This window comes from Nerophis lumbriciformis, linkage group LG39 (assembly GCF_033978685.3).
Source record: "Nerophis lumbriciformis linkage group LG39, RoL_Nlum_v2.1, whole genome shotgun sequence".
Classification (NCBI taxonomy): domain Eukaryota; kingdom Metazoa; phylum Chordata; class Actinopteri; order Syngnathiformes; family Syngnathidae; genus Nerophis; species Nerophis lumbriciformis.
This window is the reverse complement of record NC_084586.2, coordinates 8,155,001-8,180,000: the sequence shown is the minus strand read 5'-3', so window position 1 is coordinate 8,180,000 and position 25,000 is coordinate 8,155,001. Positions and strand designations below refer to the sequence as shown.

Sequence of the window (25,000 nt, the reverse complement as noted above, 5' to 3'; positions counted from 1 at the left end):
ACAAATATTAAACAAATATTAAATAACAATTGAATTTGTTTTAATTAACCCTTTAAGTCACCCAGCAGCTTTGAAATTATAAAAGGATGTTGCTGAATAGACAAGTATTTTTTTTTTCTGACGGTCCAAATATTAAAAAATGCCATTGTAAGTTAATATTACTAACACAGACAATGGTAAACTTATTAGCATATTAGATAATGCTAACAACGCTAGCTTGTTTACATTACAGCTTGTAAGTACTCCATGATTGTGCGCTGCCGAACATGCTCCTCTACTCGTAAAGCCAGCAATGTCACGCCGTCATGTCCGTTAAAAAAAAAAAAAAAAACATTTTAAATGGGGAACCGGTACTTTTCAGACAGAGTATAGTACCGTTTTGATTCATTAGTACCGCGATACTATACTAGTACCGGTATACCGTACAACCCTAGTAGCAACAGAAAAAAAAAATTTAAAAAAAGACTTGCTGTCTATTTGAGGAAATCCACTTGCTTGTTTTCTCTCTGCACTTCCAAAATGAATTTTTTCCAGACGGGAGAAGTAATAATGTTTCATATTGCCGTCACATGTTTGACCAGGGGGTCGATATTAAAATACACTCTTTTAATATCCCGGGTGAAGACATGACTGCGGCCGTGTTTTCATTCTGGGGAATAATAAACACAAAAAAAAACCATGTGAGTTTGGTGCAAGCTGAAAATAAATGTTATGACATTGGAAAAACGCTGCACGATTAACCTGAAAGAATGCACAGTCTGTGCGAGAGACTATAAAGTCATAAATAAAGATGACGCTTTAAGTCCAAAGTGTCCTCATTCTTATCCATGCAATTATAGAAATGCAAAGCATGCTTTCAAAAACAAAGCTCTTCTTCCTCCATGTGGACATGAGGGAGAGGCATGTTTGTACCTTCAAAATAAAAGGATGGACAGTCCTGAAGATAAGACACAAATAGCAATATTTGTTGTTACGCTTTCAGACCATCTGAAACTATTTCATCCTATTATTTCAAAGGCTGCGTCAGGGAGATTTCAAGCACACGCAAAAAATACTGAGAGTAGCAAAAAAGAAAGAGGCTTAAAGTCAGTGGGCGCTCGGCAGGTGGGCTTCTGGAATAAAGACGCAGCAGGAATAAAGAGCGACAAAAAGCAAGCAGGGAGTGCTGAGTCAAAGCTATGCTAACGACGTTGTAGAGAAAAACATCCGCACGGTGAACAAAGTACTGCAGAAAACATGCAACTATTTAGAATTAAGTCAGATCATGATTAATAATTGACCCCTTAATAGGAATGGAACCATATGGACATTCCAGATCACCTGATTGTAAACTAAAGGATCGCGCTTTTCATTGTTCATTGTGCTAAAAAAAAAGCACGAAAACATCTTTGAATACATAAATACATAATAGTCTTTATTTGACAAACAAAATATAAATGTTGAATATGAATATTGTTATAGAAGTGCCATATTTGTCACACCATGTCTGTGTATTCTTCTTAGTTTTGTTTTGTTTTGTTTTTCAACGCTCTCTTGCTTTTGTTTCCTTGTTGCTAGGTGGCTGATTAGCCGCACCTGCTTTCTGTTATTGATTAGTGTCCCCACCTAGTTCTGCCCCTAATCACTCCCCTTTGTATTCTGCCGTTCTCTTCAGACCACGGTGTGTTTGTTGTTTGTTTCATGCTACCTAAGTTTTCAATTGATCTTCATGCTACGCTAAGCTAGCACCAGTGTGTGTTACATTGCCATGTGTACTGAAGTAAACAAATCTTCTTACCGGCACGCTGCCTGTGGTCCTGCGCATCTGTGGAATCGCAAATACTTTACAACATGCCAGCATATGACATTATTACGTGTTCAGATATGTTTATCTTCTTCCATTTTCATTTGTAAAGGTTTTATAGTTTCTTCATGTTACAGGTAAAACAGTTTATGTGACTAGCAGCTAGCGATCAGCGCCCTTGCTGCTTTGCTAGGAAATTAGCAGTAATAGGGAAAGACGTGGTGTCTTGTTTTCTGGTCAGCATTTAAGATAGCTAGCGAACAGCCCTCAACGCGCTAGTTAGCAATCAACGCATTAGCTGCTGGCTAGCGATCAGCACCTTAGCTGCTAGCTAGCAATCAGCGGTCTAGCTGCTTCGCCAGGAAATTAGCAGTAATAGGGAAATACGTTGTGTCTTGTTCAGCGGTCTAGCTGCTTCACCAGGAAATTAGCAGTAATAGGGAAATACGTTGCTGTGTCTTGTATCAATGTTAGCATTTAAAACGGCTAGCGATCAGCGCCCTAGCTATCAGCCAGCGATCGGCCTGCTAGCTAGCAATCAGCGTGCTATATAGAAATCAGCTAAGAGACCATTGGGATAGCTATCAGCTAGCGATCAGCGCCTTAGCTGCTACCTAGCAATCAGCGGCCTAGCTGCTTTACCAGGAAATTAGCAGTAATAGGGAAAGATATGTATTACTATTAGCATTTAAAATAGCTAGCGATCAGCGACCTAGCTGTTAGCTACTGATCAGCGGGCTAGTTGCCTGCTAGAGATCAGTGTGCTAGCTGCCAACTAGCTATCAGTGCCCTAGTTGCCAGCCAGCGATCAGCCTTCTAGCTAGCAATTAGCGTGCTGGATAGAAATCAGCACACAAGCTGCCAGCTAACGACCATCGCGCTAGCTATCAGCTAGCGATCAGCACCTTAGCTGCCAGCTAGACTTAGACAAACTTTAATGATCCACAAGGGAAATTGTTCCACACAGTAGCTCAGTTACAATGATGGAAAGTGTAAGGATGGAAAGAACAATGCAAGTATAAATAGACTAAATATAGCGATATAAAATATAACATATATACGTAATATTTACATAATATATGTACAGTATATTATATATACTGACATATTATATTATGTCTATATCAATACAATATATAACAATTACCATGTACAATATTACAGTATACTGTATGTGACAGCTGCAGTATAAAATAGAGAGTGAATCCAGCAGAAAATAGACATTAAAAACAAAGAGAAGTAGCTAACATAGAAGGTGTCAGGTATTAGACAGATATCATCTATTGCTGTATGGCGAGTGATTATACAGCTGGATGGAGTGCGGAATGAAGGAGTTCTTGAATCGAACACTGTGGGAACGAAGCTGAAGGAGCCTGTTGGAGTATGAACTCTGCTGTCCCTCAATTGTCTGATGGAGTGGGTGGGCAGAATTGTCCATGATGGCCAGCAGTTTGTCCAGTGTCCTCCTATCTCTCACTGACACAAACGCCTCCAACTGCGTGCCAATAGTTTGGCCGGCTTTCCGGATCAGTTTGTCAATCCGGTTTGAGTCCCTTTTGCTGGTGCTGCTCCCCCAACAAACCACTGCAAAGTACAGGGCACTGGTCACAACAGACTGATAAAAGATCTCCAACAGCAACAGCTAGCAATCAGCGCCCTAGATAACAATTGTTGCACTAGTGAGCGATCAGCGCCCTAGCTCCCAGCTGGCTGTTAGGGCCCTAGCTATCAGCCAGCGATCAGCCTGCTAGCTAGCAATCAGCATGCCAGATATAAATCAGCGCACTAGCTGCCAGCTAGCAATCAGCGCCCTAGCTAACAATTGTTGCACTAGCCAGCGATCAGCCTGCTAGCTGCCAGCCAGCAATCATAGCGCTAGCTGCTTCTCTAGGAAATGAGTGGTATCACCGTGTTTACGAAGGTGTGGTAATGAATCAAATTTTTTGGATAATTAACATTTGAAAGGATACTACTATATACTTTATCATCAACACTGGTTATCGTTACACCCCCATTTATTTAAATTCTGCATTTATTTATGCAGTGTTTTCATAAGCTATTTTATGCATCATTATTTTGTCTTTAACCTCTTTATTTAAAGAAATATATCTACCATCTTTGACTTTTTTGAATTACTGGAGTGAAAAAAAGACACAAGTTAAACATGAAGTCAACAAATGATCAGTAATTGAAGGGGAAGGATTGCAATACCGGTATATAAGATTGGCTTCTTCCTACTCCTTTTTGAACATTGTTGTAGTGATGTTCTTTCATGAAACTTGTTGACATATCACACACAGACACGCACACACTCTGTGGGCTAACGAGTCCTGACATACAGGTACACTAACGAGCCTCCACCATCTTCATCCTTCATCATCATGTTGTGTGAAATCCTGCTGGGACTCTTGCAACCAAACGACGTGTTTATGGTCTGAAACCTGCTCGGATCCCTGAAGGCTAATAAGCTGGCTAATAGTTAGCAGCCAATACATCACACCTTCACGTACCACATGTCATTATAGCATACTTCAGGTGTGTTTTTTATTTTTTCTTCCAGATGGTTAGCAGCATAGCAACATGCTGCTAATGATACATACGAGTGTTTTTACTCTTTTGACGCCTGGCTGCAGTGTTTGGTGTTAGGAATGAGGTGTCCATGCAGATGCCTGACATTACAAGTCACACATTTGCAAACATTTTGGATGGCAAAAATCTGGACCTCACATTTCCACCTTCTTATTTACATCTATTATTCTTGGCTTAATACATGATATAAATATAATTGAAAATAACAGAATAAAATAATAATGATAATCATTTCAATAAAATTATACATATACATTATTATTATTATTGATATTATTTTATTTTTGTTATTTTCTATAATATTTATATAATCATTAGAAAAATGTGTGTAAATATATATAATTCTTTACAATTATTACTACAAAACCAGTGAAGTTGGCATGTTGTGTAAATGGTAAATAAAAACAGAATACAATGATTTGCAAATCCTTTTCAACTTATATTCAATTGAATAGACTGCAAAGACAAGATATAAATGGGTTGTACTTGTATAGCGCTTTTCTACCTTCAAGGTACTCAAAGCGCTTTGACACTACTTCCACATTTACCCATTCACACACACATTCACACACTGATGGAGGGAGCTGCCATGCAAGGCGCTAACCAGCACCCATCAGGAGCAAGGGTGAAGTGTCTTGCTCAGGACACAACGGACATGACGAGGTTGGTACTAGGTGGGGATTGAACCAGGGACCCTCGGGTCGCGCACGGCCATTCTTCCACTGCGCCATGCCGTCCCAAGATATTTAATGTTCGAACTGAGAAACTCCTTTTTTTTTGCAAATAATCATTAACTTAGAATTTAACGGCAGCAACACATTGCAAAGAAAGTTGGCACAAAGGCATTTTTCCTTTTAACAACACTTTCAGCATTAATGGTGCATTCACAGATGTGTAAGTTACCCATGCCTTGGGCACCAATACACCCCATACCATCACAGATGCTGGCTTTTGAACTTTGCGCCTAGAACAGGCCGGCTGGTTCTTTTCCACTTTGACACGACGTCCACAGTTTCCAAAAACAATTTGAAATGTGGACTCATCAGACCACAGAACACTTTTCCACTTTGCATCAGTCCATCTTATATGAGCTCGGGCCTAGCGAAGCTGGCGGCGTTTCTGGGTGTTGTTGATAAATGGCTTTGGCTTTGCATAGTAGAGTTTTAACTTGCACTTACAGATGTAGCGACCAACTGTAGTTACTGACAGTGGTTTTCTGAAGTGTTCCTGAGCCCATGTGGTGATATCCTTTGTACATTGATGTTGCTTTTTGATGCAGTACCGCCTGAGGGATCGAAGGTCACAGTCATTCTGCTTACATGCAGTGATTTCTCCAGATTCTCTGAACCTTTTGATGATATTACAGACCGTAGATGGTGAAATCCCTAAATCCCTTGCAATAGCTCGTTGAGAAATGTTGTTCTTAAACTATTGGACAATTTGCTCACGCATTTGTTCACAAAATGGTGACTCTCGCCCCATCCTTGTTTGTGAATGACTGAGCATTTCATGGAAGCTGCTTCTATACCCAATCATGGCACCCACCTGTTCCCAATTAGCCTGTTCACCTGTGGGATGTTCCAAATAAGTGTTTGATGATCATTCCTCAACTTTTTCAGTCTTTTTTGCCACTTGTCCCAGCTTTTTTAAAACATGTTGCAGTCATCAAATTCCAAATGAGCTAATATTTGCAAAAAATAAAAAATTGTTTTCCATGTCGAACATTAAATATCTTGTCTTTGCATGAAATACAAAAACCCAAAACCAGTGAAGTTGGCACGTTGTGTAAATCGTAAATAAAAACAAAATACAATGATTTGCAAATATTAGCTCATTTGGAATTTGATGCCTGCAACATGTTTCAAAAAAGCTGGCACAAGTGGCAAAAAAGACTGAGAAATTTGAGGAATCCTCATCAAACACTTATTTGGAACATCCCACAGGTGAACAGGCTAATTGGTAACAGGTGGGTGCCATGATTGGGTATAAAAGAAATGCTCGGTCATTCACAAACAAGGATGGAGCGAGGGTCACCACTTTGTGAAAAAATGCGTGAGCAAATTGTTGAACAGTTTAAGAACAACATTTCTCAATGAGCTGTTGCAAGGAATTTAGGGATTTCACCATCTACGATCCGTAATATCATCAAAAGTTTCAGAGAATCTGGAGAAATCACTGCACGTAAGCGGCAATGGCCGTGACCTTCGATACCTCAGGCAGTATTGCATCAAAAAGTGACATCAGTGTGTAAAGGATATCACTACATAGGCTCAGGAACACTTCAGGAAACCACTGTCATTAACTACAGTTTGTCTGTAAGTGCAAGTTAAAACTCTACTATGCAAAGTGAAAGCCATTTATCAACAACACCCAGAAACGCTGCCGGCTACGCTGGGCCCGAGCTCATCTAGGATGGACTGATGCAAAGTGGAAAAGTGTTCTGTGGTCTGACGAGTCCACATTTCAAATTGTGTTTGGAAACTGTGGACGTCGTGTCCTCCGGAACAAAGAGGAAAAGAACCATCCGGATTGTTATAGGCGCAAAGTTCAAAAGCCAGCATCTGTGACGGTATGGGGGTGTATTAGTGCCCAAGGCATGGGTAACTTACACATCTGTGAAGGCACCATTAATGCTGAAAGGTACATACAGGTTTTGGAGCAACTTATGTTGCCATCCAAGCAACGTCTTTTTTATGGACGCCCCTGCTTATTTCAGTAAGACAATGCCAAGCCACGTGTTACAACAGCGTGGCTTCGTAGTAAAAGAGTGCGGGTACTAGACTGGCCTGCCTGTAGTCCAGACCTGTCTCCCATTGAAAATGTGTGGCGCATTATGAAACGTAAAATACCACAACGGAGACCCTGGACTGTTCAACAACTTAAGCTGTACATCAAACAAGAATGGGAAAGAATTCCACCTGAAAAGCTTCAAAAAATGGTCTCCTCAGTTCCTAAATGTTTACTGAGTGTTGTTAAAAGGAAAGGCCATGTAACACAGTGGTAAAAATGCCTCTGTGCCAACATTTTTGCAATGTGTTGCTGCCATTAAATCCTAAGTTAATGATTATTTGCAAAAAAAATTACGTTTCTCAGTTCGAACATTTAATATCTTGTCTTTGCAGTATAGACAATTGAATTTAAATTGAAAATGATTTTCAAATAATTGGATTCTGTTTTTATTTACGATTTACACAACGTGCCAACTTCACTGGTTATGGGTTTTGTAAAATAAAAATGTAACTTATAGCATTGCCTGACAATGCTATAAGGAAAAATGTGCGGGAAATGTGCCTTTATTCTTATCAGTGATGGAGCAGGGAGGAGCTAGGAATACATTTGTGGTCAAATTTCACGTTAATTAGAAACGCTTCTTCAGGCCCCCCCATGACTCTGGGGGCATTGATCTGCATATAAAGTAGTCTGAACTTGTGTTCCTTGGCAGGTGCGAGCAGACCATCCCCAAGTTGGACCCTCCTCCACCCTCCTTGAGCCGCAAGCGCGCCAGCAGGACCTTGTCCCCGGGGTCAAAGGTGGTATCTTTCCTGGACGCCCCCCCGAGCCGCAGCAGCAGCCTGTCCTTCCCGGACATCACCCCCGGCTCGCTGTCCTCGGCGGACTTCCAGTCTTTCAGCTCCGGCTCGGCCAGCGAGGACTCGGGCGTGCGCTCGGAGACCAAATCCTTGCTCTCGCCCCTGCAGGGCGACGACGAGGACGTGTTCGGGGAGCCCGGGGCGTTTCTCATGTCCTCTAGTTGCGACGATAGTCCTCAGGAGTCCTTAGGTTGGCGTTCACCCGTGCTCCCGTCCTCCTCACCTCCCGTGAACCACACCTGTCTGCACATCAGCTTCTCTGAGGACGAGCTGCTGGACACCTGCCAGGAGGACAAGTCTGTCCCACAGCGGAGTTAGGGGACGTCTCCTGGACTTCCACACCAGGATCTAAGTCCATGTACAAACCAATAGATTTAGTATTTTTATAACAAAAACAACCTTTTTAGTACGCAACTTGTAGCAACCCTTGCACTTTTCTTCATAGAATCCACAGTTTTGTTTTGAGCTTTTGAAATGATGTTGGGAGGAGCCTCTTGACCTGCAAAGCACCTGATTGGAGGATGGACAGGAGGCACCAGGAAGTGAGATGATGAGGGAAAAAGTGGAGTTTTCCTTCAATACAAGCGTTTTTACACTTGAGGGCCACAGAATGACAAATCAAAGGATGCTGTGGCCATTTTGTCAGTTTTCAACCTCAAAATTGGTCCAAAAGAAAATGCATTTTCAGTTGAAATTTTGTGTACATGCTGAATGAGCCGAAGCCGAACTCAAATGCTAACAGATAGCGTCAAGTAACAAGAAATGTGAGCTAAATAAGCTGACAGTACTACGCTAACATGCCAACAATAGCATGATTCCAGTTAGTTTTGGTGAAATACCAAAATATATGACACTGAGGTGTATATGTGATGAATTATTTCAAAAATCTAGCGTGCTAATGTTAGAATGCTAAGATGCTAACTGTAACATAAAGTATAGTATCAAAACATATTACTGAAAATATGTTTAAAATGCTAGCATGCGTCAAGTACCAAAATACAAATTGGCTAAGAAGAAAAAAAAGCTGGCAAAATAACGTTAGCATGCTAACAGATATCTTTGGTCAAGTAACAAAATATTTGACGCTGAGGTGTTTTCCTGCTAAATTACCTAAAAAAGAAAGAAAGAAAGCTAGCATAGTAACATTAGCATGCTAACAGGTATCATTCGTCCAATACGAAGTATTGGACACTGAGGTGTATACCTGTAAAATTTGCTAAGTGAAGAAGAAGAAAAAAAGCTAGCGTACTAACGTTAGCATGTTAACAGGTATCATTTGTCAACTAACAAAATATTTGACGCTGAAGGGTATACCTGCAAAGTTAGCTAAAAAAAAACCTAGCATATTAACATTAGCATGCTAACAGGTATAATTTGTCAAGTAACAAAATATTTGGGGCGGAAGTGTATACCTGCAAAGTTAGCTAAAAAAAAAAAGCTATCAAACTAACATTAGCATGCTAACATGTATCTTTAGTCAAGTAACAAAATATTTGACGCTGAGGTGTATACCTGCGAAATTAGCTAAATGCTGGGAAAAGCTAGTATACCAACATTAGCATGCTAACCGGTATCATTTGTCAAGTAACAAAATATTTGGCGCGGAAGTATATACCTGCAAAGTTAGCTAAAAAAAAGTATCTTTCGTCAAGTAACAAAATATTTGACGCTGAGGGGTATACCTGCAAAATTAGCTAAATGCGTAGAAAAGCTAGCATACTAACGTTAGCATGCTAACATGTATTCGTCATGTAACAAAATATTGGACGCTGAGGTGCAGATCAGCAAAATTAGCTGAATGGAAAAAAAAGTTAGTCTACTAATGTTAGCATGCTAACAGGTATCTTTCATCAAGTAACAAAATAGTGGAAGCTTAGGTGTATACCTGCAAAATTAGCTAAAAAAAAAAAAAGCTAGCACACTAATGTTAGCATTTTAACAGCTATCATTTGTCAAGTAACACAATATTTGACGCTGAGGCATATACCTGCAAAATTAGCTAAATGCAGGGAAAAGCTAGCATACTAACGTTAGCATGCTAACAGGTATTCGTAATGTAACAAAATATTGGATGCATACTTGCAAATTTAGCTCAATGAAAAAAGGTAGCACATTAATGTTAGCATGTTAACAGGAATTTTTTTGTCAAGTTTCAAAATATTTGACGCTGAAGTGTATACCTGCAAATTTAGCTAAAAAAACCAAAACAAAACCTAGCAAAGTAACGTTAGCATGCTAACAGGTATCATTTGTCAAGTAACAAAATATTGGACGCTGAGGTGTATGTATACCTGTAAAATTAGCTGAAAGGAAAAAAACCTGGCGTACTAACATTAGCATGCTAACAGGTATCATTCGTCAAATAACAAAATATTGGACTCTGAGGTGTATGTCTGCAAAAATTAGCTGAATGAAAAAAGTTAGCGTACTAATGTTGGCATGCTAACAGGTATCTTTCGTCAAGTAACAAAATATTGGATGCTAAGGCGTATACCTGCAAAATTTGCACAAAAAAATGCTAATATAATGATAACGATTGGGCCATATTGGGGCGGTATAGCTCGGTTGGTAGAGTGGCCATGCCAGCAACTTGAGGGTTCCAGGTTCGATCCCAGTTTCCGCCATCCTAGTCACTGCCGTTGTGTCCTTGGGCAAGACACTTTACCCACCTGCTCCCAGTGCCACCCACACTGGTTTAAATGTAACTTAGATATTGGGCTTCACTATGTAAAAGCACTTTGAGTCACTAGAGAAAAGCGCTATATAAATATAATTCACTTCACTTCACATAGTTTGGACACTCCTGCTTTAATATGTGTAGATATTCCGTACGTGGATTATTGCACACATTGTAAGCAGCGTGACACATTTGCTGAATACGTTACAAACGTTTACGCTTCATAAACACGTCAAAGTGAGGAAGGGACCCGGAGATGGCGTTCAAGTGCAGGTCGTTGGCGAAGGCTTTTCTCAACATCACTTTGTGAGTCAGAAGCAAAAGAGCAATACAAATGTGAATGTTTTCATTGTTTATTTGCTGCAAATATGACAAAAGTAATAAATCAACGGAAGGCACAGTTTGTTTCTTCTTGACAGTTTGGTAGGATCTTTTGCAGCGTTCCAAAACACCCTCTAATAAATGAACACATTGAAAACTCCATTGTCATTCCACTATTTACAACATTTTGACAAAGAGAATTAACCTTTTTTGTCAAAATACTAAAAAAAAGAGTAAATGTTTTTAGATGCATTCAACTTAATAACTTGAAGTGTACTAACATGGTACTTGGGGGAAAAAAACTTTTACACGTTTGTCTTACTTTTTGTCACATGACAATACAAGAATTAAAGAAACAGCTGTGAGTCAGGAAACTGAGTCTTTCAGAAAAGGTTAAAAGCCACAAAGTGTGGAATTTGACCTAAAACTACACGTTTTTCTTCTCCTGCTCTTTTCCTTTGAATGTTAACAAGCATCATATTTCTGCCCTTTTTACTCCTGGCGTCAATTACGACTCCTCACGTCACAATTTGACATTCAAAACTCAGCTTTCTCAAATTCTTTCTCCTCAAAGAACACAAGTTGACTCTTTGTTCCTCCGTGACTTTTTCTTCATGGTATTTCCCAATCATGTCTAGTCTTTCATTCTATTTAAAGACAGACATTTTGACAAATAAGTTCATCACAATAAACGTTTAAGTACTTTTTGGTAAAAAAAATGGACAGACACAAATCCTCCGGAACACTAGGGGTCAGTAACTCGAGTAAACACTGCAAGCAGCTTTAAAAACAGGACACCATTTTTAGCCTTTTAGGGGTTTATTAACAATATTTACCCTGGTTTAACAGTTGTCTCGCCCTTTTTACCAACCTGCAGGTGACAAGATGAGTATTAAATATTCTTTTTATGACTAGGTTTCTGTTGGTTGTAGCAATGTTAGCTTTGTGGTTTCTACATTATCTATGCTAACTGTATGCAGTCACAACAAGGTTTGCAGCTTTTTAAAAACATTTTTAGTTAAAAAAAAAAATAACAGCCTTCTGATATTGAAAGAACACTGATAAAACATATATTTTGTTGAGATAAGAGATACAGATTACGTATTCTTTTAAACACTAAGTTCCTGTAGGTTGTAGCAACGTTAGCTCTGTGGCTTCCACTTCAGCTATGCTAACTGTTTGAAGCAACAACAAGTTTCCTCGTTGTTTTTCAAAACAAAGCATCCATCTAAAATTGAAAGAACACTGATGAATACGATATTTTTTCCAGCTACAGGAATAGGGGATGGATCACATTTTGCAGAGAAACATTGACTGGTACATCTGCTAGACCAGTAGGGGGCAGTAACTCTCTGGCTAGCACACTGCTAGCATGTTTAAAACAAAATAACATTTTTGGCTTTTGAGGGAGATATTAACAATATTTATTAGTGGTTTAGCAATTGTCTCGCCCTATTTACCACCTGGAGGTGACAAGATGAGTATTAAATATTATTTTTATGAATACGTTCCTGTTGGTTGTAGCATTGTTAGATTTGTGGCTTCCACTTTAGCTATGCTAACTGTATGTAGTCACAACAGCAAGGTTTGCAGCTTTTTTAGAGCTTTTTTTAGTGTAAAAAACAAAACAAAAACACAACAGCCTTCTGAAATTAAAAGAAAGCTGATTAAAAAAAATATTTTGGTGAGATACAGAAAAAGGGGACTTAGTCCAGTGGTTCTTAACCTGGGTTCAATCGAACCCTAGGGGTTCGGTGAGTTGGCCTCAGGGGTTCGGCGGAGCCTCCGCCACGGAGGTCAAGACACACCGACTCATTTTGTACATAAAAACTTCTCCCTATCGGCGTATTATGAATACCCCCAAACGATGTTCCCTCTAATTTTCCATCTGATTTGCATGTGTGTAATTTGTTGTGAGTTCATGCATTGTATTGGTTTTGTTCTTGGAACATGGTGATGTTCATGCACGGTTCATTTTGTGCACCAGTAAAAAAAACATATAACTTTGTCTTGAATTTGAAAAAAAAAAAAACATTATTTTTCACTAAAGAAAAACTAGCTTTGTGGCTTCCACTTTAGCTATGCTAACTGTATGTAGTCACAACAACAAGGTTTGCAGCTTTTTAAAATATTTTTTAGTTAAAAAAAAAACATAACAGCCTTCTGAAAATGAAAGAACACTGATGAAAAATATATTTTGTTGAGATACAAAAAAATCCAATCCACTTTATTTGTATAGCACAACAAAAATGTTTCCAAAGTTCTGCACAAAACTATTAAAACCAATATTCAAATACGGCTCTGTGATGAGGTGGCGACTTGTCCAGGGTGTACCCCGCCTTCCGCCCGAATGCAGCTGAGATAGGCTCCAGCACCCCCCGCGACCACGAAAGGACAAGCGGTAGAAAATGGATGGATGGATGGAGATTCAAATACTATCCTTAGCTCCACCAATGACTGAATAAAAACAAAATAAATAAATATAAAACCAATATAAAAATAAATATGATTAAAAACGTTTTTAAAGGGTAAAACCAATTAAAACAATAAATAGAAATACAAACTTAAAAACACAGAGGACCACACAACTCACGCAGTGTTAAAAGCCAGAGAATAAAAGTGGGTCTTAAGACGAGACTTAAAACAATCCATTGTGGGAGCAGTTCGAACATGGAGGGGCAGAGTGTTCCAGAGCTTAGGGTCAACCACAGAGAAGGCCCCGTCTCCCCTGGTTGTAAGTCTCGTCTTGGGCACCACAAGCTCGAGCTGACTCTCGGACCTCAGAGCGCACGCAGGAGTGTACATTTGGATGAGGTCCGAGATATAATGAGGTGCCAGTCCAAAAATGGGAATTTATCCCATTTTAAAGGTGAATTTCGACTGATACATTCTCCAAAGCAGTAGGAGCAGTCTTTGTTTATGGCACCTTCCTTTTGTACCAGCAAGTTGTCATTTTCGAGGTCTAATTTTTTACTTGGAAAGTTAGAGAATTCTCACCACCCCCAAGTTGGCTTCAAAGATGGCTGCTCTAGATGTAAAATATAATAAAAGCTTCCGTAATATCCGTTAGTAGTACTTTGGACTTTATGTCACACTAAATACAATGTATTGTTGGACATAAATATAATGTGACTGTTTTTTGCTAGCAATAGCGTCTGTGTTTCTTCTTCAACCACCACGTTTGAAGGTTTCAGAAGGGCCGCATATTTTCCCGTAAGTTGTTGTATTCAGATATGGCAAGAGCAAGAATAGCTTTTGTGGATGTGGCCACCTTGCAACTGGAAGGCTGTGACGTCATTCCCAGCTCCGAACTCCAATTTCCGAGGTAACTGGAGCGAACTATTAGTACACTGTTAGCAGCTTTGAACCGAGACACAAGTTGAACACAATTTGTAGCTATTTGGGGACAGTGTTGTCAATAGCTAGCACTAACTACTTTTATCTGCGGTTGTCTCGCCCTGTTTACCACCTGTATGTGGCTAATTAAATATTATTTTGAAGACATCAATTCTTATTGAATTGTAGCAATGTTAGCTCAGTGGCTTATACGCCTTCCATCTTAGCTAAGCTAACTGTCTAAAGTCACAACAACAACATTTCTTGTTGTTTTCAGGGCTTTGTTTTTTTTTTTGTATAAAAAAAACGCAGCAGCGTTCTGAAATTTAAAGAACACTGATAAATAAGTTATTTTTTGTGGCGGGTACAAGAATATGCATTAAAAGGAGTCAAACTTTTTGCTTTCATGCAGAACGGCCCCAGGCCTATGAACTTGAACACTACATCAACACACCCAAGACAATGGGCATACACACACACACACCCCCTCACTCACCCCACGCCTTCACCACCGCTTGATTCCCCTTCGGGGTGATGGATGGCTGGCAGCACTTCATAGCAGCAGTCGACCTCCAGGGTCCCAACTCCCCCCCCCGTTGCGAGTTGTCGTGATTAAATGTAACATATTTATGCGTGCATGGCATGGAGGTTTTTCCCCTACTACAGACTAGGCCCCCTTAGGAGCCCAGTCTAGATTGTATTTTTTTTTACTCATCTTCTTCCCCAGGGTTTTACCTTTTTCCCACCTTTTACGGGGCGCCTCGTGGCGACCCATCAGCGTTCCTGTTTTGTAACCCTGTACACTGTTTGTTTGTCTAATCTTGAACGGGTTTGTGCTGAAAACATAGTTTCGTTGTACTTGTTGCAATGACAATAAAGACCTATCCTATCCTATCCTATACATCCTCCAGAACAGTAGGGGGCGGTATCTTTTTGGTTGGCAGCCTGCTAGCATCTTTGAAGCAAGATTCAGTCAGGAGTTGAACAGAATTATTTTGCCTTGCAAGGGCAGTATTAACAATGGCTACCATTACTAGCAATAAAGGTTAAACTACTTTGTGGTGCAGCAGTGTTAGTCTTTAGCTAACTGTGCTAACAGTGTAATGTGACTTGACTGTAGTTTTCTTCAAACAAACAGATGAGCCTAAAAAGCTAGCTGTATCCTGATTAGGTGCTTATATTGTAAGATGTATTGTTTAGCCATCTGACCAATCAGTGTGTGTACATTATGTAACCACTCTCACAGCATTCATTCCTTTTGCCTGGAAATCATTTCCTCTCCGGCTGAGTGGAGTCGAAGTAATACTCGAGGCCCGGCTGGCGTCCACCCACGATTTTCACAAGCTTCCCTAAAAAGGCGAGCCTGAAAACTCCAGTAAGTTTGCACACGGAGCTCCGATACCAGTCCAGTTGATGTGTTAGGGATGTTTGCTTTTGTGCCCGCCCTGCAGACAGGAACACCTGCTGGGGTTCAAGATGCTCCATCACAGTCTGGTCTTCACGTGGATCTTTCTGAAGCTGCACCACAAGATGAGTAAGTGAGAAACCAAGACACAACATCAAAAAGTAATGTTTTTTTTTTTCTTTCAATGCTTAATGAAGTCTTTAGATCAACTTCAAATCTATTTTTCGATTACAAGTTTTTAGTATTTTTTTCTTGTTTGTTTCACGCCCTTTTTGTCAAAGATGATATTTTTTATGGCAAAATATGCAATATTCTCCCCAAAAAATACTTCAAAGTGGAATTTTTGATGTAAAGTAATTGGAGTCAACAATTCATAACAACGTTGATTTTGATTCATTGCTATTTTTGGAGCGATGACCGCTGTAAAGGAAAAAAAAACAGCCCGCAAGGCTGCTTTGCGTTATTAGAGTCAACTTTTTCTCCTTACATTTCACCTGTTTGTTTTTAGTCCACATTTTTTTGTTTCAGATAATATTTTTCGAATGGCCGTTATAACAGTAGGTGCGGGCCTCAAATGGCCCCCGGGCCACACTTTGTACACCACTAATTCATACCACAGCTCTTAACGAGGTTCACTTCAACGTCATCATGGACAGAAGAGACCTATTTCTTCACTTTGGGGACAACATCAACACAACACTCTTAAAATCACTAAATGGAAGCAAGCATGAAGTCACATCACTAGTCAAAGATCCATACGGCACGATGTGTGTCTTTGATTGATTGATTGATTGAGACTTTTATTACTAGATTGCACAGTACAGTACATATTCCGTACAATTGACCACTAAATGGTAACACCCGAATAAGTTTTTCAACTTGTTTAAGTCGGGGTCCACTTAGATTGATTCATGATACAGATATATACTATCAAATATATACTATCATCATAATACAGTCATCACACAAGATAATCATCAGAGTATATACATTGAATTATTTACATTATTTACATTATTTACAATCTGTGGTGTGGGATGTGGAGGCGGGGGGGGGGGGGGGGGGGGGGTTAGGTTTGGTTGATAGCAGCACTTCGGTCACCAACAATTGCATCATCAGGACATTGAAACAGTGTAGGTCTGACTTGGTAGGATATGTACAGCAGGTAGTAGACATAGAGAGATCAGAAAGCATAAGAACAAGTATATGCATTTGATTATTTACAATCCGGAGAGGTGGGATGTGGAAGATGGAAGGGGGAGGGTGTTAGTTTAGGGTTGCAGTTGCCTGGAGGTGTTCTTTTAGTGCGGTTTTGAAGGAGGATAGAGATGCACTTTCTTTTACACCTGTTGGGAGCGCATTCCATTTTGATGTGGCATAGAAGGAGAATGAGTTAAGACCTTTGTTAGATCGGAATCTGGTTTAACGTGGTTAGTGGAGCTCCCCCTGGTGTTGTGGTTATGGCGGTCATTTACGTTAAGGAAGTAGTTTGACATGTACTTCGGTATCAGGGAGGTGTAGCGGATTTTATAGACTAGGCTCAGTGCAAGTTGTTTTACTCTGTCCTCCACCCTGAGCCAGCCCACTTTGGAGAAGTGGGTAGGAGTGAGATGTGATCTGGGGTGGAGGTCTAGAAGTAACCTGACTAGCTTGTTCTGGGATGTTTGGAGTCTAGATTTGAGGGTTTTGGAGGTGCTGGGGTACCAGGAGGTGCATGCGTAATCGAAAAAGGGTTGAATGAGAGTTCCCGCTCGAATCTTCATGGTGCTTTTGTTGACCAGAGAGGAGATTCTGTAGAGAAATCTCGTTCGTTGGTTGACCTTTTTGATTACCTTGGTTGCCATTTTATCACAGGAAAGATTAGCCTCTAGAATGGAACCTAGGTAGGTGACCTCATCTTTCATGTCACCCACTTTAATAGTGAAGTCACTGACTTTCTTAAGGTTGATGTGGGACCCAAATAGGATGGATTCCGTTTTACCCAAGTGTATGGATAGCTTGTTGTCAGCGAGCCAGGTGCAAATTCTACAGAGTTCAGCACTGAGGGTGTCTGTGTCATTAGTGGCTACGTGTCAATTTGTTTGAGCTTTTCTGCCGCGTTTTTGCAAACCTCCTCAGGGTAGGGTTGTGCGGTATACCATGTATAGTATCGCGGTACTAATGAATCAAAAACTGTACTATACTCTGTTTGAAAAGTACCGGTTCCCCATTTTTTTTTAACGGGCATGACGGCGCGTCGTCACATCGTGACTGGTTTTACGAGCAGAGGAGCATGTTTGACAGAGTACTTACAAGCAGACACAGTGTGTAGACAGAAAAGGGAGACCGGACGCATTTTGGTCTATAAATCGACGATAAAGGTGAAGCTATAACACTGAAACGCCCACATGAAGAGGTGCTTTAAGACATGGCTGGCTAGCTAGCAGCTAACATACATCCACAGTCGGCAGTGTTTTAGCTACTTCTAATTCACTAATCTTCGCCTCCTTGGCGACAAATAAAGTAAGTTTCTTACAAGTATTATTGTCACTGCAGGACAAAGAATAGCTAAACATGCTTCACCCCACACCGTAGGAGGATACAATAGCTCACCGCTAACAGCAAGCTAGCGTTCCTGATGTAAACAAATGCCATGGGTGGATCTACACTTGACATCCACTGTAATGATACCAAGTACAGGAGCATATCTAGTCGATACTACAATGATTACATCGATATTTTTTATCATCACAAAATCTTTTTTCCTTTTTTTAAAATTCATATTATGTTTATAAACTCAGGAAATACGTCCCTGGACACATGAGGACTTTGAATATGACCATTGTATGATCCTGTAACTACTTGGTATAGGATCGATACCTAAATTTGTGGTATCATCCAAAACTGATGTAAAGTATCAAACAACAGAAGTGATTATTACATTTTAACAAAAGTGTAGATAGAACATGTTGAAACAGAAAATAACCAGATATTAACAGAAAATGAACAAGTAGAAGGCGGGGTGTACCCCGCCTTCCGCCCGATTGTAGCTGAGATAGGCTCCAGCGCTCCCCGCGACCCCGAAGGGAATAAGCGGTAGAAATTGGATGGATGGATGGATTACAGTATAAACACTTTGTAGGGCGCAACAAAACACATTCAGCTTCCTGGGAAAATCGAACAATTGCATTGTTCAAACGTAAGAAAACCAATGAACAGCACAGTTATCATAATCGGCTCATTTTTAAATGTTTCATTAAAAAATAAAACAACCAATTAACATTTATTAGGACACACAAAAGTACCAAAAATTGGTACTGTTGAGTACCGGTACCGGAAATTAGTAGTTTATCGGTTCAAATGTCAATGGTACCTATCCCTACTTTTGTTTGTGTTCATGTGTTGATAAATGCTAATTGTTCAAGAAAAAAAATAACACTGAGCTGTGTTTTACGCTTCTCAGTCTCATTTGCAAGTATTGTGGAGTAGACATTGAGTGCAGTTGCACTTCCAAGATGTTCGATGACAGTAGTGTATAGACTACTGAAAGTAGTCTTTGCCATTAAGCTGAATGTGCTAGTCTTTTGATAAGCCCTACAAAGTGTAAATATTGTACTTAATGTTGTAACTTGCGTATTAGTTGGAGTTCTGAATATTACATTACGGCAAATCCAATGTAAATTAGCATCGAGCTAGCGCATTTTTAAAAGCGGGGCCTTATTGTACTTTTGAGCGCCTTCTTCTTGCTTTGTTGGCATGGAACATTGGAACATTACCTAGAGCAGGGATGTCAAACTGGTTTTCAGAGCCACAACAATGAAGATAAATGTATAAGAATTATTACACAATTGCCTATGTATTTGATCATTACATTTTTTTTATGTACTGTGGTCACCAGATTACATAAAGAATCCGGCGACTGTGTGGTGGTTTTTACAGCATATTAGTGTGAATGGAAAAATGGTGCCGCTGTTTTTTTCCAGTAAAATTCTGGCGACAGAGCAGCAAGTTTTTTTCCCGTAAATCTAGGGTTGTTGCTTTTACGGCGTATTAGTGTATATAGAAAAACAGTACTGCTGTTTTTTTATGGTAAAGTTGTGGCGAATCAGTCGCAAAATCTTACTGTAAAATCTATTGTGATTTTTACAATGTAGAATTTAATTGATAACTTGCTTTGAAATTATAAGTCAATACGATATTTGTTTTTGTTTGAACAAAAAAAGTTTAATGTATGATAATACAATATTTGTTATACTATATTAGGAAACACAAAAGTAATAGTTTGATATTATCACATATTATTATAACTTTCCAACCTAAATTCATACAAATGTAACATTACATTATTAACATGAGCAAAATTATTATTACAGATTCATACATAAGTCAGAGTATATAACAGGTATAAAAGAAAGGGCATCTCTATCCTCCTTCAAAACCGCAATAAAAGTACACCTCCAGGCAACTTCAACCCTAAACTAACACCCTCCCCGGATTGTTAATAATCAAATGTAAACAATCAAACGTAGATACTTTTCTTATGCCTTCCGATATCTCTCTCTCTCTCTCTCTCTCTCTCTCTCTCTCTCTCTCTCTCTCTCTCTCTCTCTCTCTCTCTCTCTCTCTCTCTCTCTGTCCACTACTTGCTGTACATATCCTGCCAAATCAGACCTACACTGTTTCAATGTCCATTTCTCTGTTCTCAATTGTTGATGACTGATGATAACAACCAAACCTACCCCCCCAACCCCCACACACACACCCCGAATTGTAAATAATGTAAATAATTCAATGTATACACCCTGATGATTATCTTGTGTGATGACTGTATTATGATGATAGTATATATGATAGTATATCCGTATCATGAATCAATTTAAGTGGACCCCGACTTAAACAAGTTGAACAACTTATTCGGGTGTTACCATTTAGTGGTCAATTGTACTGAATATGTACTTCACTGTGCAACCTACTACCGGTAATACAAGTCTCAATCAATCAATCAATCAATCAATCAAAAGTCAAGCAGATATTTGAGTATTTATGTTTTATTTAAGAATAGAAATGTAATGTACGATAATATAAGATTATTAGATAATATTGAATACAAATATATGCAATTACATGCAGTACATGTATTTTTTTTCTGTCAAAATGGAAAATTACTACCGGTAATATAATACTAGAATAGATCAAGTATATTATTTCCAGGCTTTCGCGGGCCTTGAGTTTGACACCTCAAACTTTTTTTCACCATGTGCCGCCTCAGAAAACACTTGGCTCTCCAAGTACCACCATGATGACAACATTAAAATACAGTAGTGTAGTAGACCTAAGCATTCGTTAAGTACCACCATAATGACAACATTAAAATACAGTAGTGTAGTAGACCTAAGTATTCATTACCGTATTTTCCGCACTATAAGGCGCACCAGATTATAAGGTGCACCTTCAATGAATGGCATATTTAAAAAATGTTGTTCATATGTAAAACGCACCAGATTAGAAGGTGCATAGAATAGACGCTACAGTAGAGGGTGGGGTTACGTTATGCATCCATTAGATGAAGCTGCGCTAAAGGGAATGTCAACAAAACAGTCAGGTCAGTCAAACTTTATTAATAGATTACAAACCAACGTTCTGACAACTCTGTTCACTCCCAAAATGAATAAACAGCTGTTTTATTATTTTCCCCGAGGTAAAGTCAGTGACATGGTGTTTTGTTTATCTTTTAACAACAGCAAGGTATAACATGTAGTGCAACATTTATATCACATAGTGGAGGGGAACTTTTCCCTGATTCAATAAACACGTAAAAAACAGTGATACTGTTACGGTAAATCAAACGTTAGTGCAATCACAATATAGTAACACTCGAAATAGTGCAGAGCAATAACAATATATCAATAACTCAACGTTGCTCAAACGTTAACGTCACACAACACAACACACAAAATAAACATGTAAAGCTCACTTTATTAAGTTATTCCTCATCCACGAATCCCTCGAATTCTTCTTTTTCAGTTTCCGAATTAAACAGTTGGGTGGATACGGCATCGTCTCGTCGAAGTCGTCATTAATGGAGTCAGTGTCGCTGCTGCTCTATTCCCGTGTTCTACTGCGTGACTGATCGTCTTAAGTTTAAACTCTGCGTCGTAAGCGTGTCTCTTAATAGGAGCCATTTTGGAGTCTTTACATAAACAAACAAATGGAAATCAAAACGGCACCCCTCGCGCAGTCATATATCCCAGCATGCACCGCGCTCCTTCTTCTTCTTCTACGGGGGCGGCTGCTTACCGTAGAAGAAGAACTTCTTCTTCTACGGGGAAAAAGAAGTTGGCGGCTGCTTACCGTAGTTGCGAGACCTAAACTTTATGAAAATGAAGTTTAGGTTTGTTGTGGCTCAATATTGGTCCATATATAAGGCGCACTGGATTATAAGGCGCACTGTCAGCTTTTGAGAAAATTGGAGGTTTTTAGGGGCGTCTTATAGTGCGGAAAATACGGTAAGTACCACCATAATGACAACATTAAAATACAGTGGTGTAGTAGACCTAAGTATTCATTAAGTACCACCATAATGACAACATTAAAATACAGTAGTGTAGTAGACCTAAGTATTCATTAAGTACCACCATAATGACAACATTAAAATACAGTAGTGTAGTAGACCTAAGTATTCATTAAGTGCCACCATAATGACAACATTAAAATACAGTAGTGTAGTAGACCTAAGTACTCATCAAGTACCATCATGATGACATCAATAAAATACAGTAGTGTAGTAGACCTAAGTATTCATCAAGTACCACCATAACGAGCAACATTTACATACAGTAGCGTAGTAGACCTAAGTATTCATTAAGTACCACCATAATGACAACATTAAAATACAGTAGTGTAGTAGGCCTAAGTATTCATTAAAAACCAGGCAGAGGTTTTATTTAATCAGCATATTTAATGTTTTTGGCCACTGTAACATGACGTACAGTTTGAACAGTAACACTGTGTTTGAATGTAGGATAAATAAAACACTGTACTTTAATCAAGTGATTTTTTGGCGTACCACTAGAGAGAGCTTGTGGTGCACGTACCGCAGTTTTAGAATCAATGGCTGAGTCCGCTCTGAGTGCTTGACTGCTTGTTCCCCGGCCAAGAGCAGGTGCCGAGTTTGCAACTGGACGTGACAATTGAGCAGCATTTGAATTGACATGACCCGATAGATTAACTTCTTTTTATGCTGGTATGACAGTTAACAAATGTTCAAACGCGACTTGCCAAGCTCCTTTAGCTGGCTACTCCATGACAGGATAAGTCTTCCTGTACATGTTAATTAAACTGTACAAAAAAACGCCGCAGTCAGCATTTTAAGGTCTTAACCCAGCGCCGCTCCCCTCCATCTGCCTTGCTCTACAGTAAATGAGACGCCCTGTCACCTCTTATCTTATTGTGTGTGCGTGTGTGTGTGTATGTGTGTCAGTGACAGCATTAATATAAACGTAAGTCAGGCAGAACGAGATCTCGCTTCAGCTCTCTCCAAAATCTTTGACGCTTTCAGACTCAATTTATTTCCTGTCATTGCGCCGAGAGATTGTCTTAGATTGCCACAAGAGAGTAGCAGTTTTGTGACAAGGAGGGGGGTTAAAAAAAAAACCTCAACCCTTTCTTCTTTTCTTTATAGACTAGGAACATTTCATTAGGTGGATTTATATCTTTGCCACCTCCTGCTTTGTTTGTGTGCAGGATGACGTCAAAACCTCCAACCAAATGTTTTCTAAACCTGTGAAAAAATTTAATGAGTCACAGATGACATGATTACATCATTATCTATGGTTATCATCACACTTGTTGCACCACTGTGGTGGCTTCATAAAACCCAAAAAGTTGAGAAACAGAAACAACTTAAGAGTGTTTTGAGATAAGAGTTTTCTGTTGGCTGGTTGTTATGCTTTAAATGTTAGTTATAAGCAGTTTTGGGTTAGTTACTGAAAACCAGTAACTAGTTATTTCAAAAGTAACTCAGTTACTAACTCAGTTACTTCCACCAAAAAGTAATGCGTTACTGTGAAAAGTAACAATTTAGTTACTTTTTTTATTTTTTAAGGCTCCCATTAATGCCCTTTTAGCCTTCATTTCAGTACTGTTATTGCACTGGAGAATGATACAATCTGTTGATCAACTTGACATGCATTTGCATCACTGAACTCTGCTAAGCAATGTGGTCTACATACAACACACAAAGACAAAGATATGTTTCAAAGGGCCAATTTATTTTGGGCCAGAACAAATTGACAAAAGTATTTTAAATAGCTGCAACATAACATACATAAGTAACGAACCGCATAATAACAACATGTCACAACATGTCACACCATAGCTGTAAACCTGGCTTCACCCAAGGAAGGCACACATGACATGATTATATGTCATGTCACTATATACAGCACACATACTGCTATACACACGCCTAACCAGGCGTTTTTTTCTCTCAAGGAATTGTGAAATAAATTCATTTCTTCAGTGAAGCCCAGAACACTCTACACTTTCCCCAGTTTTAGTTTAGAGAAAAGGAAATATTGGCCTGCCCCACTAGGATCTCTTTATGTTTGTGAACTTTATAGTCTATACATTTAGAGTGATGTGATAATCAAACACTCTAAAAGTCTAGAATGAAAGAGTATATAAGAGAATTGACAGACTGTGTGTAATTTCAGTGATGAATAAAGAGCAGAGGCATAGTTTGGATAGTCTTCTTTAGCTCGCTTTCCGTGTTTATGTGCTCACTGTCCACTGTGTCCAGGAACTTGGAAAATGTTTTCGTGCCATTTGCCGTTTGAAGCCTGCTATCATGCTAATTAGCTGCCTGAAAGCGGGTGACTCCACTGTAGAAATAGCCTGCATGTCTTCTAGCACATACGCTGCAATGGCTCTATCAATATTGTCCTGGCTAGGAGTCCCTCCGTTAAAATCCTTAGGTGAAGTGTGTCTCTCTTTACTAGCTTCGTCGAAGCATGTTGCTTTTGTAGCTGTTTCAACAGATTTTAATTGCTGTTTTGGGCAGTAGATGGGATCTTTGATCCAAGACACAACTTACATTTAACTAAAATTTGCATGTACATATATATATATATATATATATATATATATATATATATATATATATATATATATATATATATATATATATATATATATATATATATATATATATATATATATATATTAGGGCTGTGATTCTTTGGGTGTCCCACGATTCGATTCAAAATCGATTTTTTTTTCAATTCAACAAGATTCTCGATTCAAAAACGTTTTTTTCCCGA

The 25,000-nt window shown here is 39.2% G+C and overlaps 1 protein-coding gene and 1 long non-coding RNA gene across 4 annotated transcripts in view; both read left to right on the top strand.

The window, feature by feature from the left end:
- LOC133577648 (carboxyl-terminal PDZ ligand of neuronal nitric oxide synthase protein) overlaps positions 1–11,198 on the top strand; it is a 111,446-nt gene extending 100,248 nt beyond the window's left edge. Inside the window, exon 11 of the mRNA XM_061931616.1 lies at positions 7,815–11,198. Coding sequence (XP_061787600.1) covers positions 7,815–8,280 — 466 coding nt within the window. The 3' untranslated portion in view covers positions 8,281–11,198. The remainder of the gene's footprint in view (positions 1–7,814) is intronic.
- Positions 11,199–11,785: 587 nt separating this feature from the next.
- The window catches only part of LOC133577791 (uncharacterized), a 44,850-nt gene continuing 31,635 nt past the window's right edge, over positions 11,786–25,000 (top strand). Inside the window, exons 1-3 of one of the 3 annotated variants that reach the window (XR_009811765.2) lie at positions 11,786–11,837; positions 15,543–15,671; positions 15,748–15,830. This is a non-coding gene — a long non-coding RNA (uncharacterized lncRNA). Of the gene's footprint in view, positions 11,838–13,049; positions 15,672–15,747; positions 15,831–25,000 lie in introns of those variants that run through there. The other 2 variants (XR_012049425.1, XR_009811764.2) reach the window with 2 other exon arrangements.